The sequence below is a fragment of the Natrix helvetica genome (genome assembly GCF_964273705.1).
Source record: "Natrix helvetica genome assembly, chromosome: 1".
Taxonomy (NCBI): Eukaryota; Metazoa; Chordata; class Lepidosauria; order Squamata; family Natricidae; genus Natrix; species Natrix helvetica.
In genome coordinates, this window is record NC_138548.1 from 108,575,897 (window position 1) to 108,591,285 (window position 15,389).

General features: G+C 38.3%; 1 protein-coding gene across 1 annotated transcript in view; it reads left to right on the top strand.

Annotated features, from left to right (window-relative positions):
• The window catches only part of OSBPL5 (oxysterol binding protein like 5), a 140,098-nt gene that overhangs the window by 65,259 nt on the left and 59,450 nt on the right, over positions 1-15,389 (top strand). The window contains exons 2-3 of the mRNA XM_081942309.1: positions 12,399-12,555; positions 14,669-14,742. Coding sequence (XP_081798435.1) covers positions 12,420-12,555; positions 14,669-14,742 — 210 coding nt within the window. The 5' untranslated portion in view covers positions 12,399-12,419. The remainder of the gene's footprint in view (positions 1-12,398; positions 12,556-14,668; positions 14,743-15,389) is intronic.

Genomic DNA, 15,389 nt, shown 5'->3' on the forward strand with positions numbered 1-15,389 from the left:
TCTATTATTCTAGCCAGTCTTTCTTCAATTTCCCATAGTTAAAAAAAGAAAAGATGCACCCCTGGTTCTGCTTTCATCCCTTCTTGTGTTATACTTTCCATAGCGCTTTCAAATCCCAACTGTGTGCAAGCAGTACTTCTTTATTTATGAGCAGTAATCTTAAAAATCCCATATATAGTGATTACAATCTTGCTAACAGGGTGGTCAGGTATAAATGAATGATGGAAGTAAGCATTTTTGCTTGCTCCTTAATGGGGGAAGGAAATTAACTTTAACTGCATTCTTCTTTCAGTTAGAGTAGCAAGTTGCTTTAGCTTTATAATTCTTTCCCCGCCTGCAAAGGGAAAAATATAATTAGGGGTATTTTCAAAAGTAAAAATAAACTCAGCATGCCTATTAAAATAGGGACACAGTGGCTAAGATGCTGAGCTTGTCAATCAGAAAGGCCTGCAGTTGGGCGGTTTGAGTCGGGAACGACTAGCACATATGTGCGAGGGGAACCTTTACCTTTATGCCTATTAATCTGGTTTTGTAAATGTCAGCGTACTGACTCAGTATTTACAGGAATTGAAGACACGTGGTTGAGGAGGCTTTGTGCACTACAGGTAGTCCTTGATTTATAGCCATTCATTCAATGACAGACAGTGCTGATAAAAAGTGACATTACTGATCCTTATGACTATTGCAGCATCCCCTGCAGTAACATTACAAAAATGCAGGTGTTTGGCAACTGGAATTTATTTATGGTGGTTGCAGCATCCCAGGGTCATGTGGTCACCATTTACAGCCTTCCCAGGGTCTTCTGACAAGCAGAGTCGGGGGTGGAAGCTAGATTCACTTAACTGTATGATTTGCTTAACAACCGCTGCAGAAAAAGTTGTACAATTTAGTACGATTCACTTAACCATACCACTTAGCAATGGAAGTTTCGGTCCCAATTGTGGTTGTAACTCAATGACTACTTGTATGCAAGAATTGCACTGCAGTTTAATACGATAGGAGAGATGATAGCATGGGGATATAGAAGAAAATTAATTTTAAAAACAGTATTAAATTAACCAGAGTTAATTAATACTGTTCAGCCATTGCACCAAGATGGGGATTGAGGTCAACACAAGTATATCTGGGGCGACAATGTTATGCCACCTTCATTCTGTAAAGTGGTTTTAATTTTGGTGTGTGTGTGTTATTTTTTGGATATTGTCATGAGCTGCCAAGATTATTCTCCATAGTGAGGGGAGGAGTATCCAGGATGGGTTGACCTTGTCCTCTCTTGATTGGACTGAGTCAGATAAGCTCTTTGGCCCACCCCCTGGTCACCTGGGACCACCCAGTTATCGACTCAGTCCTCAACTGGACGGTTGCGCCATCCTGGAACTCCAGAAAATTGACGAGACTTTTTTTAAAAAAATTGCAATCCTTAAGAGACTTTTTTTTTAAAAATTGCAAGCCGGCAGCTCTGAGTGAGTACCTGAAATCTCACAGAGAGCCTGGTGGGGCGAGGGCGGTCGCCATTAGCCCTCAGGGGTGGTACACTGCCTAGGTCACTAAGGCATGACCTAGGTCACTCAGTGAGGACTGCCAGCTGTTCCACAAAGCCGAGCCTCTGAAAGCACCACCAGATCACAGCAGGAACCAGGGGCAGCCACAGCCACGCAGGAGCTCTCCGCCGCTCCCTTAAGGGTCGAGTGATGACCACAGCACCTTTAAACACCGCAGAGTGCCCATGCCCCCCCCCAGCATGGCGAGCAGCCAGAAGAGATCGCTTACGAGCTGCCGCTTCCTAAATGGCTGAATCCACAGGCAGCAAGGGCACGTGGCAGCTCCTAGCAGCACAAGCCGTTTTACAAGCCTCTGAGCGAAGCGACCCTTTGAATTTTGGCGCGAATCGCCATTTTGAATACCAGGGGACCACGTGATCCAAGATGGCAGCCCCATGCTCCTCCAAAGACACAAGCCGGGATCCAGTCCCCTCAACCAGCAGCCCTGCCAGAGGCACAGAGGAACCTACAAACAGGTTTGATTCCCGTCCGGAAGGCAAACCACTTGTGAAAGTTTCTTGGCTAAAAAAAACTGCAGAGACTTGTCCAAGCCATCTTTGAGAATCAGACACAATTGAACAGAAGAAGAAAAATGAAGTGTCTATGTGAAGGGGGGTGATTTATGATCCAGCCACATGCATATGCTATCTCCTTCCATTGAGCATCTCACCCAAATAAGAGTAGTTCCCAAAAGAACTCTCTCACCTCTGATTACTGAAAGGTAGTGTTGTCATTTTAAAGCAGATGATAGGATGTAGGAAGTTTGGCCTGTATTAGTCATGTGCATATTAGTAATGCTTCATACTAGTAATGCTACTAAATACTAGTTCATATTAGTAATAGTAGTAAATCATGACTAATAAGATGAACAGAGACTTCTGCATTGCTCATCCTTCCTTTCTTTTGTCACAGACAAAGTAGAGAGTGAAAGCTTCAGTGATACAGAACCAATACAGTTAATACCCAATAAACTGGGATTAGGTTTAAGCATTTTGGGCAAGGGAGTGGCATATTTTTTGTTTTATTAATTGGGACACCAAAGTCTGCAATAGGTAGTACCTCATGCATGTGGATAAGAGCATGTCCAGGATTGGCTGGATAGCAACCTTGATGGCGAACCTGTGGCATGCGTGCCACAGGTGGGACACAGAACCCTCTCTGTGGGCACGCCAGCCGTCGCCCCAACCGAGCTCCACCGCGTGTATGTGTGCCTCCCGCTGGCCAGCTGATCTTTGGGTATGCCACACATGCGGGGGACGCACACGTGCTTGCAGAGGATGCACACACACACGGGGATACACGTGTGAAAATGATGGGGTCATGCGCGCATTGCAATAAGGGTGTGGCCGTGCGTTATCACGTGCACGTACACTTTTGGCATACAACAACATTTCTTTGCTTTTTCTTTGCTTTTCCATTTTGCATTCAGCTTTTAGGATGATATGTCACTACGGCAATTTTCATGATGCCAGCTTGAGGTGGGATGCTGGAAAATCATATTGCTGATTCTTAACGTAGCAATTTAGAGATCTTATGCAGAGGTGTGAGTTTTCCACTTCTTGCTATAACTGCCATTTCAGTTTCATTCACTGAATCATCATCATCATCATCATCATCATTATTATTATTATTATTATTATTATTATTATTATTATTATTATTATTATGTTAATCTTTGGTGAGATTCACAGCCTTTGGGGCTGGCTGGTAGCCTAACAGCTCGAGTCCTAACCAAGGACCTAGGAACTGTTAAGGTAACGTCGGAGGATATAAGTTGTTCCAAGTAGGGTGGTTTTTTGTAGAGTCAGAATGTTCAAGTCAGGTAAATTTAGAATTTTCAAATAGCAAGGTAGCCCTTTAGGTATTGCTCCAAGGGCTCCAATTACAATCAGGACAACACATGATTTCTTTTTCCACAGTCGCTAACCTCAATTTGCAAGTCCCGGTATTTTGTGATTTTTTTCTTGCTGTTTATCTTCAATTTGTGCATCACCAGGTATTGCAATGTCAATGAACCATACTTTTTTCTTTTCAATTATTGTTATGTCAGGTAGGCCAAGTGCCTGTCAGTCTGGATTCTGAAGTCCCACAAGATCTTGCCTTTCTCATTCTCTAAAACCTTCTCAACCTGATGATCTCAGTGGTTTTTGCTGTACTCAAATCCAAACTGTTGGCACAATTTCCAGTGAATAATCTTAGTAACGGAGTCATGGCGTTGTAGGTAGTCAGTTTGTGAAATTTTGCTGCACCCGCTGATCAAGTGGTTGACTGTTTCATCTTTCTCATTACAGAGGCGACATTTGCTGTTGGTGGCAACTTGTTGAATTTTTGCCTTCATGCAGTTTGTGGCTAAGGCTTGTTCTTGAGCTACCAAAATAAAGCCTTTTGTTTCTTTTTTCAGTACTCCTGATCTTAACCAGTTCTAAGTTAGTTTTTGGTCAGCTTTGCCTTCAATACCTTTCAAGTATTGGCCATGCCTAGCTTTGCTTTTCCAATTTTCAGCTCGCTTCTCAATTACTTCTTTCTTACATTCAGCTTTTAACTTAGTTGTCTTCAAAATGCCTCCTTTATTTACTTCCTTAATCATTGGTTCTTCACTTTTCTGGATGTAATCATTCAAGCTGTGTCTTTCTTCTTCCACAGTCTGCTTCACTTGTAGGAGTCCTCGACCACCCTCTGCTCTTGGTAGATACAATCGGTCAATATCACTTTTAGGGTGCAAAGCATGATTCATTGTCATAAGCTTCCTTGTTTTTCTGTACAAATTGTCCAACTCCATCTGGGTCCAATCAATTATTCCTGCAGAGTATCGAATTGCAGGTATAGCCCAGGTATTTATGGCTTTTATGATGTTTCCTCCACTCAGTTTGGACTTTAATATCTTGCGAATTCGTCGAATGTACTTGGCTGAGGTTAATCCCTTGACATTATTATGCATTAAGTCAGAGGCCTCTAAAATCCCCAAGTACTTGTAGCCTTCTTCTGGTTTTACTGCCTTTATCATTTCTTCATTCTCAAGTTGTATTCCATCATCTTCTAGGACCTTGTTGTTGTTGTTATTCTTTTGTGCACAGTCAGCCTGATGTTTAGTCAGGATTTGGAAATTTTAGCCATCTGTTGAGTCTTTTCCAAGGGCCTGGGTTAAGCGATGTTGTTTGATAGTGTTAAAAATGTTACAGGATGTCAGCTGTTCCAAGTAAAGCTGCCCTTTGGAACTGACGGATCATGATTTTGTCAGTTCCGATGGTGTTCAAGTGGTGCTTCGGTTATTTTGAGGTTGCACCCAAAGTGCCTAGTATTATTGGTACCATTTTTGCATTCTTTTGCCACAGTCATTCTACTTATTTTTGCAGGTGTTTTGTTATCTTCTCTACTTTTTCCTCTACTTTTCAGGTATTCCCTTATCCAAACATTGTCTTGCTTATTGACAGTGGTCAAGTCCAGAGTGTTATATGTCAGGTGCTTCTTCTGTTTGAATTCATAAATTCTACAACACTTTAGCTTCTTCGTTTTCTGTTACTTTGTCTGTTTTGTGAACCATCAATTCTTACTTGCAGGCAAATGGTATTTCTTGCAGATATTCCAATGTAGCATTGCTGCTTATTATTATTATTTTTATTATTGTACGCAACAATGAGATGTCACAGCTGCCAGTTTTGTAGCTGGTGTTGGCTTCCATTTGCATCAAATGATCTCAAGAAACAAGGAAGATGAGAGTTTTTTTCATCATATCATGTTACTTTTTATATCACATACACTCCTGCTTCTTATTTTCACCTCAACAGCAACTCTGTGATGTGAATTGGGCTAAGAGAAGTAACTGGCCCAAAGTCACACAGACAGCTTTCAAGCCTAAGGGAGATCTTGAACACACAGTATCCTAGCCTCTAGGCCTCTACCTTCACCACTACACTAGATTTGCTAAATAGATCCCTCCCGAGAGAAGGTCAAGATCTCCTTGATAAATACTGGGTGTTACAGATGCAGAGAACACATGAAACAGCAGTAGTCAGCAAATGCAACCAGCCTCATTCATGTTGCAAACAAGGTCAATATGTTTCCATCTGATAGTTAGATTAGTAAAACCTAAAATGGAGAAGTGAATTTGTTTATGAAATCTTATCCATCCATTAACCTGCTTTTTTGTATGCTCCGAAAGAGTAAAATAATACAATTATCCCATTTATTTATTTTAACTAAATAGCTTTATCAGGAGTAGGGTGGAGAAAATATATCTCATAAGTTTGCTAGACTAAAAGTGCATTATAAAGAACATTTTGTGGCTTGGTGTATTTAAACCATGTGAATGGGTTAAGTCAATTAAACTATAATAAAAGCCTATTATTCCTGCTGTTGATCTGAATTGGAAGCCTGTGGGTGTTAAATTTAGTTTGAGATTGGCTTTCTATGACAGAACATTTATGAGAGAAGTTGAAGCTGAAAATGGTAACTGCCTAGGTCCGTTTTTGCAGAATAGTGTGGGGTCCTTGGTGATCTCTGAGCTTGGTTGTTTTCTTGTAGACGTTTCACTACCTAAACTAGGTAACATAAATAATCAGCACTGATGCTGTTACCTAGTTTGCATAATGAAACATCTGCAAAAAAAACCAAACCAAAGCTCAGAGAGCACCAAGGACCCTTCATTTCAACCTAGGCTACAAATATTCTTTATTGGCAGAATAGTGTCTTTTTGTTAAGCTATTCCCGAGGACACTTGCAATAAGAGTTTGCAGCCCAGTCAGATTCAGCATTGAACTGTACAGTCACATGACATCTCAGCTTTGATAAACGTAGTGCTGTTTTTCTGATTCTACTGAAGATTTATTTGAAATCGCACCAAAGCTGGAGTTTTCTTTTCAGGGATGCATTTATGTTAAGATTACCAGATTCAAATTGCAGATTGCAGAAATCTAGGCAGCCACTAGGTGGCAGAAGAGCGGGAGAGTTTTCTATTTTTCTCTGGAAATGGTCCCAAGTTTGAGTGGTTTTGCCATTTTTAGGAACTCTTGCTTCATCCTGTCTCCCACATCTCAGGCATCAGTTATCTGACCCATCATCTTCAAACTGCTTCTGGGAATTGGAAACCGTGGCAGTGTAAAAGTCTGGCAAGTTGTATCAATTTTAAAGCAAGATCCAAAGCTAAAATCAAATGACTCCATTTCTTTTTACCCCAAACTGCAGGAACAGAACTTCAATCACCTGTTCAAACATCTGAAACATGCAGCCAAATATCTGGGCGATGGGGGCATTTTCTGGGTCTAGAAATGGATTCTTAAGAACTATTTAGAAACACGTTATTTCGCAAGTAGACATTAATTCACCTCTGGTGATTTCTGCCAGTGAATTCAATGTTGTCAGCCAGACTTAGAGTAGGGTGTATATTCTACCATCATATCATGTCCGGATAGCTTGAACTGCAATCCTGTTATTAACTGTACACTGTAAAATGAAATAAATAATATAATGCTTATTATAGAAGAAACGAAATATATTAATAATAATACAGAAAGCAGCCATTACTTTGAGAAATGCTTGAAGTCTGCATGCAAACCATGTTATTAATCCTACTTTTATGAAATACTTAAGAGTACCCAGAAATCGTCTTATTGAATAAAACATATGCACATGTTTTATTAAATAAATTTTAAGATGTTAAAATGAAATATAACATTAGAGGTGTTGAAAGAAAGTGGTGTGATTTTTTTAAACATGGAAATCCTATTTGTGTTACAAAAGCAAGCCCCATTTAATTTTGGGAGTTGTATCTCCAAATAACTAGGAATGAAATTGAACTGTCGTAGCCTTGTTAACTCAGTAGGATGTCTTTCTTTATAGAATTAGTTTTTTTAACCTGGATATATTAGGGGGTATGTTATTCTACCATTTGCTTAACTATTGTTCTCCAAGCTGCAATTGAATGGGTCCTTTCAACTCTCAGAAACATAAAACATAATTTTCAAACTACAGCAGTGAGTTCACACATTATACAAGTCAAAATCAAATGAAAGGCATTATATCAATGTAATTCGTGAAACTAGCCATTAACTAATCAAGGGGAAAATTATTTCTGAATATCCATAGTTGTTTTCAGCATTAAGCTATAATTAAATTAGCTTAGGTTTGATGTTATATGTCATTATGGTTGCTTGTTTCTTCTTAATCTCTTACTGAATATAGTTTTGAATATTTTTGTGTATGCTTTGCATTTTGTTCTTTTTCCTTTTCTATCTTGTTTGACTGTATCTAAACCAGTCAGGTTACAAATTGACATTGAATATTGTAATAATAAAAAGAATAACCCTAAGACATTTTTCCTAAACTTTAAATCTGGAACATAGGTAGGAGATTGAAGAGTGAGACTAATGTCTAACTCCTCTTTATTTTGCTAGTATGACATTTTGATTGCAAGACAAGCTGAGTTATTTCCCCACTAGACAATCAGAGGCTAAACAATAAGCTCTTTCTTAATGAAGGGAGCCTTCATCTTTATGTAATTAATGGAATATATTGAGTATTTCGTGCAATGAGCCCTATGAAGAATGGATGCTTTTAGATGCTAGCTTTTCCTGACTCCATAAAAAGGGCAGCGAAACGGCGTGCTGTTGTCTCCTGGAATCTGGACTTTGCATGTGAGGGAATTTTTGACTTGTTGAGAAGACTACTTAATCCTTACATCAGGGGTGTCCAAACTTGGGAACTTTAAGACTTGTGGACTTCAACTCCCAGAATTCCCCAGCCAGGCTGGCTGGGGAATTCTGGGACTTGAAGTCCACAAGTCTTAAAGTTCCCAAGTTTGGACACCCCTGCCTTACATCTACACAGCAGTAATTTTCTGTAAAATTAAATGGTTTAAAGGTTTTTTTTTTTTCTGGAGCCCTGTAATATGGTTGCACAAAAGACCAGAGTCACCTGACTCTCTTCTGCGTTGCTAGAGCTTCCTGTCCTTGTGTTTTTAATTGCTGAATGCCAACCCACTAAATTACTAGGGACAAATGTGATGGCTGGAGAGTAGGGCCATGTGAGTGCAGAGGTTAGGAACCCACACTTTGCAGTTTAAGGAATACTTGGTTCCAAAATTGGCAATGTAAAAGGGATTTTTTGTAGAATGGGTTTCACCCATAACACTGATCCTTATGAATTTACCATTCATAATGGCACAGCACTGGGATATTTGAGGGACCTCCTTTCCCAGGTTGGATCTACTGAAAATTCTTAATGAACATTATTCCACCTGGAACTTAAAGTGGCTTCTACCATTCTGGCCTTTAAGGAGAGTCTGTGCCACCATGCTTGGGAGTTGGTAGGACTGATGAGCCTTTTCAATGGTTATAATGAATGGGATGTTTGATTTGCATTCATCTGCTGTGTTTATGTTTTGTGTTTGAGTGTTAATAGTATCTACAGTTCTATGTTATGCTATATTTAGTCTTCTTGTTTTTAATAGTTGTGAGCTGCTCAGTGACAGGTGAATACCGTAAATAAAATAATAGTAAACAAACCACATTGAGGCTCTATGCAGGGCTGTAACCCAATTATGTTTTCTTTCAGTCTGTGGAGATTTTAAAAAAAGTTCCCCTCCATCATACACAGCAGTTCACAGTTTTTGGTATCTTTAAGATCCTTTCATTGGGAATTCTTAATTACTATAGAACATTATTGTATTTCAGAGAAGAAATTAATGCTAATTGTAACTTCTCTTCTTGCCATCCATGGTGAAATGATGAGCTGGTGGTTATATAGTATAATCTTGTTGTGCCCCTTCAGATTAACCTCTCCCACTTACCTTTTAAGAGCCACTAAAAAGACATATGAAAGGTTTGTTAATTTAAAATTTACAAAATTTAATAAAATGATTGAATGAGAGAGCAGTAGATTAATGCAGGAAGTTTGAGATTTTTTGGCCCATCTCCCATTCTAGAATGTAAGAGAAACTGTGGGAGTATCAAGGAACAGAAGAAAATTATTATTCCATTGACATTACCACCCAGTCAATCTTTCAGTAATTGATCCTATCTTTTCTGTATGATTTCTGCATTTTATCACATGAGAGCAACGTGGTTGATACACATGGGAAACAGCAAACAGCTATGATAAAAAAGGAGCATATGGAAGGATAATCTGTTACTTCTAAAACGGAAAGTTGGCTTAGCTCAGCAATGTCATTTTTATAAATCCCATGATAAAAAAATAATATCTGAAATGCCTGGAACACATTAGGTTTATTGTCAGTTTTTTGGAACAGCTTAGCAAAAGGCGGTTTGAATTATCTTCTGTTTCCTGCCTTGCACTTTTAAGAGTCTCTCTGTTGTGTACACAATAATAAAAGACTGTGAAACGTTTGGTTGCTCTTTTTTATTTCTGTTGGTAAAATTATGAGTACTGATAGTATTAGATCTCCACCTTTAAAGATTAACTAATTTTATGAAACTTTTTTTAGTGTTTTCTTGAAAGCACCTTAATTCTTCTGATTTGTATTTTGAATATAAGCCTATTTTTTTAAGAAATTCATTTTTATCTCTAGTGTAATTTAGCAATATATGTTCCGTTGCAAAAAATTGCACCTGTAAGAAAATTATTTTATAGCTCATGATTTCTAACCATTCCCAATACATGTTAATGGTAAATACACTGCAGCAAAAATTGTGCGAAGGAAAATATATTTCCCAGATTTTCTTGTTTTGTTTCTTTGTATTAAGACAGGAAAACTAGCATAAATAATCCTTAATTTATAGTCTTATAAATTAGATATTAACCAATAATTATTTGGTTAATTGCTACTGATTAAATTTAGCTGGACTGGCCATCCAGGATCTCTAACATGGTTTTACTCAGTTCTCCCTCAATAGCAGTAATAGAAACACCCGCACCCATACACAGAGAAAAATTAAAATATTAGAAGGAAAAAAGTAAACACTATATAATTATGACATTATACCATCTCCTTCAATTTAGAGGTCTTCCCATGGGGTGGGTGTACAATGCACAGTCATTGCCTAGGAATTTTGGAATCATAGGTTAAAAAGCCAACATTGAACCAGTTACAGTAAAAAGCAGAAGCTATGGTCTTTTTATTTCAAAGGCTGTGAATTATGTTTGTTCACAGCCCGTAATGAGTCCCAAATAGTTTGTAAAGAGTCCTACAGTAGGCTGTCAAAGTCTTTTGGGATAAGGCTGATAAGCACCCACCTTTATCTTCCTTGAAATGCTGCCAAATACTTAATTGGCAATTAGCTTGGCAAGGCCACATGGAGCAAAGAGTCAAAACGGAGTTTCCGAATGTAAACCAACCAGCATGAACAAAGTTGCTTCCTGCAAAGGCTCACTTGTCTTTGCTCCTCCTTTATTGTATGTCTAAGGGTAGGGGCCAATCACCTCCAAGCCTTACTCCTGAGTCATCCCTTCTGTCTTAACTGTTCTTGCCTTCTGGCAGCTCTGCGTATGAATGCACTGGGAACGGAACGGGTTCCCCCTGTTCCTTTGCCTCGCTGATGTCTGACTCTGGAGGCTCCGGAGGTAGCACATAACTCCTAGATGGTCCTGGCACCATCTCTGCCTCCCATGCAGAGCCCTTCTCTGAGCCTTCCCCAGACTCCAGGACTGGCCCATGCTCCTCCTCAACCTCCTCACTGTCTGACTTTGCTGCCAGCTCCGCAGGCTGCCAGCGGACCACATCACTGCATGACATTTTTTACACAATATAGACATCCAGACATTAGGCTTTATGTGATAAGCAAAGCAATACATTGTAGTTGTTTTTAAATAAATGTTAATCAGATTTTATTCTTGAGATATGTTGTTCTTGTTTTTGTTGTTCAGACTCTTAAGTTGTGTCTAACTTTACCGTGACCCCATGGACCACAATACACCAGCTCCCCTGTCCTTCCTGTCTCCGAGATCCTGCCCAAATCCATGTTCATTGCGTCGATGACTGTATTTAACCATCTTAATTCTCTGCTTTCCCCTTCTCCTTTTGCCTTCCGTCTTTCTCAACATCAGGGTCTTTTACAATGAGTCCTCTCTTCTTGTTTGGTGGCCAAAATATTTGAACTTGATTTATTTAGTGGGCACCAAATAATCAATACCTGATTATTTCAGAAAAGAATAACTTAATCAGGCCAGTCTTTTCTTCCTGATGGGTTGATAAAAAATTTCTGAGCTGAAATATTTAGGAAAAATCTGTGTGATTTAAAGCTCAAAGAACCATTCTCTGTGGTTGATGAAAAGTAGGCATTGGCTTCTGTACAGTCAAGAACTTATATAAGAAGCACAAATGGAAGGTAGGAAAAGCATCTTGATTGCTCCTGATGTGGGTAGAAGGCATGGATTAAACAATGTACTTTAAATTAAACCTGCCTGACCAAAATTAATTTTAGGCTGCATTTGGTTGAATGGTTGAGATGTATGTTTTTTAAGACAATTGGACTGTTTTGTTTTTTCTTTGAAGACTTTTCGCTTCTTATCCAAGAAGCTTCTTCAGCTCTGACTGAATGTCCCCACCATCCAGTCAGAGCTGAAGAAACTTCTTGGATGAGAAGTGTCTTCAAAGAAAAAAACAAGAAAGTCCTGTTGCCTCCTGAAAAAGCATATTTGGGACAACCATGACCTGAATGACTGAGAATCTCCATAGACACTATATAGACTTTTAGTTGAGATGTAATACTGGCTTATTAAAATAAATAAAAATATTAAATTCCATCATTGGCATATTTGTCATACTTATTTGTTCATTTCTATATTTTAAAATGCAGCGTTTTAATTTAAGAATAGATTGATTTAAGCAAGAAAAAATAAACAAACAGCAAAATCCCGAATAGGATATTGAGGCTACATGTGATGGTTTTTGTCTCTTAATTTCAGAAAACCCCTACAGCACATGCCATGAAGGAAGAAAACTTTTTTCGGCGAAGGTTCTCACTCTGTCCTGCTGCCTCTACGCCTCAGAAAATTGATCCTCGCAAGCTGACCCGGAACTTGTTTTTTGGGGCTGATAATGAGATCTATCCCATTAGCCCAGGTGAGTGTGTTCCAGTAGATTTTAAAATGTGCTATACAACAGAGATGGGGAAATGAGAAATCAAGACCTTTGAGCAGTTACTGTAATTTGCAATAGTAGATCTGGAAGAATTTCCAACTCCTGCTGATTTGATGGCACCAATAAAACACATTTTCTTTCCTAACTTGCTCAAAGAATATTGGCGAGAAATAAGACTGGTTTTGTATTTGAAAGGATTTGTCCATAAGTTCCACCTTCTGACATGGTCAAGATAGTCCTGACCATGTTTTCAGGAACTTAGTGCTGTGTTTTTTTATCTATCATCTTGAGCCACCCTTTTTATACATACTTCTGTTTGGTAAACTTTGGAATACAAGTGAGAAACTCAGTAGATCTGAGAAGCCTAACTTTTGCCTATTCATCCTGTTGATTATTGTTAAGAATTGTGTCGGCATACCCTCTTGCAAAATCTTCTAGGAACTTAATTCAGTCTTGGACATCCTATGACCATCCAGATATGTGTATTTTGGGATCCTGTCATTCTTGATCCATTAATTATACTCGGCAGGTTTATAGGAACAAAAATAAACTTGTGTATCTATTTAGAACATTTATATATCTACCAAACTCAAACAATTAGATTTGGGGCATGGAAGAAATAGTAAAGCAAAAATATAGGGAAATCAACATACCATTAAAGCCACCTAAAAGAGTAAAACAGTAACCAGAACTATACTATAAAACAGCTGGGGTCTCTGCTCATCCTGACCCAAAGCAACTGGGGAAATTAATGTGTGCTCTTTAAAAATAATGGTTAAATTTGAGTCCTTATTAAAAGAAAGGGAGAACTTGGAAGAAAGAATTGGAAGAGGTATGGAAGAAGCAGCAGGGTATTAGACCTAGGAAAAGAGAGACACCTAATGCTCTTCTCTGAGCTATCATTAAAAATTGGAATCTATCAGAAGCTGGATAAAGCAAGGAAAAAGTTGATTTTTGCTTCAGGAATTAATTTGTTAAAAATGAATCACGTGTATAGCCAGAAAATTATATTAGAATTTTGATTTGTATTTATTTGTGTGATGCCTTATTGTCTCCTGATTTTTATTTCTCTGTATAAAAATAGGAACTACATATTCATGAAGTCATAATTGTTCTGTAGAATCTTGTAATCTGATATAACTAATTGGATTGTACACAAATCTCCTTAAAGAGTTATTTTTCATTTGTTGCACACCCTTACCATGCTGTGGTCTTCTTGTAGTATTCATTTTGCATTGTCTTGTGGATTTTGTGTTTAGTTGTTCTCTTTGGTCAAGACAACTCAGTATTTATATACTTCAATAGTAAAAACTTTTTTTTAATAACTAAATGTAGTATTTATTACAGTTTATCTTTTATTTCTCTTAAGTTAGTTGGATTTTGTTTATCTCTTATGAAGTTGCTTTCCCAAGAGGATAAAAAGAGCTGAAACCTCTTGACAGATGTCACATAGAAACATGGCCAAGAGACTGCATTGTAAAGATTATTTTCTTTTTCTGCTTTTAGCTTTTACTCACTAGAGAAACAATATGCATTGTGAGACCATTATCTCTCTGAAACATTGGGTTTAACAGAAAAATATTAAGCAGTACTTCTGGAAGATAAACAATGACAGTAAGAACGACCAAGTTGCTAATGTAAAGCAGAAGGGAAGGCAGCATGAAAAGATTAAGAAGATAGCTGGGAACGGAGCTTTGAGATTTCTAGGCTCAGTCCTTCTAAGAAGTTAAATTTATATGCCACCAGACTCCAAGCTACTAGGAGCAGTTACTTAAAACATTTAAAAACAAACAATAATACAAAGGTAGCATTCTATAGAATTCTCTAAATTGTTTCCCTCTATACCTGTTGGATATCACCTTTTATAATAGCCTCCCACCTAATATGAAAAAGCTTATAGTGGTGGGAGAATTCCAGAAATCAAAATCCATTATTTTTGGAAGAAATATGGTTGGAAAAAATTATCTGCTTCCCTTTCTGCATTATATAACCCTCAGGTGTAGTTATTGTTGTGTAGTATATCTGCTTTTGATTTCTTCAGAAACGCAGCATGTACTTAGCAGTTCTCAAAGCTTTTATGAATGTTGTGTTTCAGGAAAAGACATGGAAGGAAATAGTTTGCCCATGCTGAAGGATGAGATTCCTCAGACACCAAACTCTGCTAATAAGGTAATGATGATTACAGAGAATTCTTGCTTTTTAAACTTGGATTAAGATGACCTGTGAATGGATAAAATGTCTGACATTATACAGAGAATTTCCTGTGTTTATAACTAAATTCTTGGTGCATTACACTAGAGACAAGTAAAAGGTTCGCTAATTTGTGCCGTTCTTGGGTGTGATTATCTACTCTGACATTCAAGGGTATCTGATCATCAATTCAAAGCACAGTACAGGTAGTCAGTCTTTGGCTTAGAATTGGCCTCTTTAGTGGCTGTTTAAAGTTACAAGGGACACCCCCAGGGTTCTACTTATGACCCATATTCAAAGTTCTGACATCCACAGACATCCCATGTGGTAACCTGATTGCATTATGGGCAGTTGGCAACCATAGGAAAGCGACTGCTCCAATTGAGGGGTCAAGTGGGGGATTAGTCTCAAATCTGAACGCCACTGAATTTTATCTAGTCTTTCCCAGGAGCAAACTGCCACTCTGGGACAATGCCTTGAACTAGGCAATAGAACAATAAAGTAGCTAGTTTAAACTCTTTCACGACTGGGTCTCGTTGTTCCTCCCTAACATGGCCCATATTTACAGCTGTTTGTAGTGTCCCATGTTCAATGACCACAATTTGTAATTGATTTTTCTTTCTAGA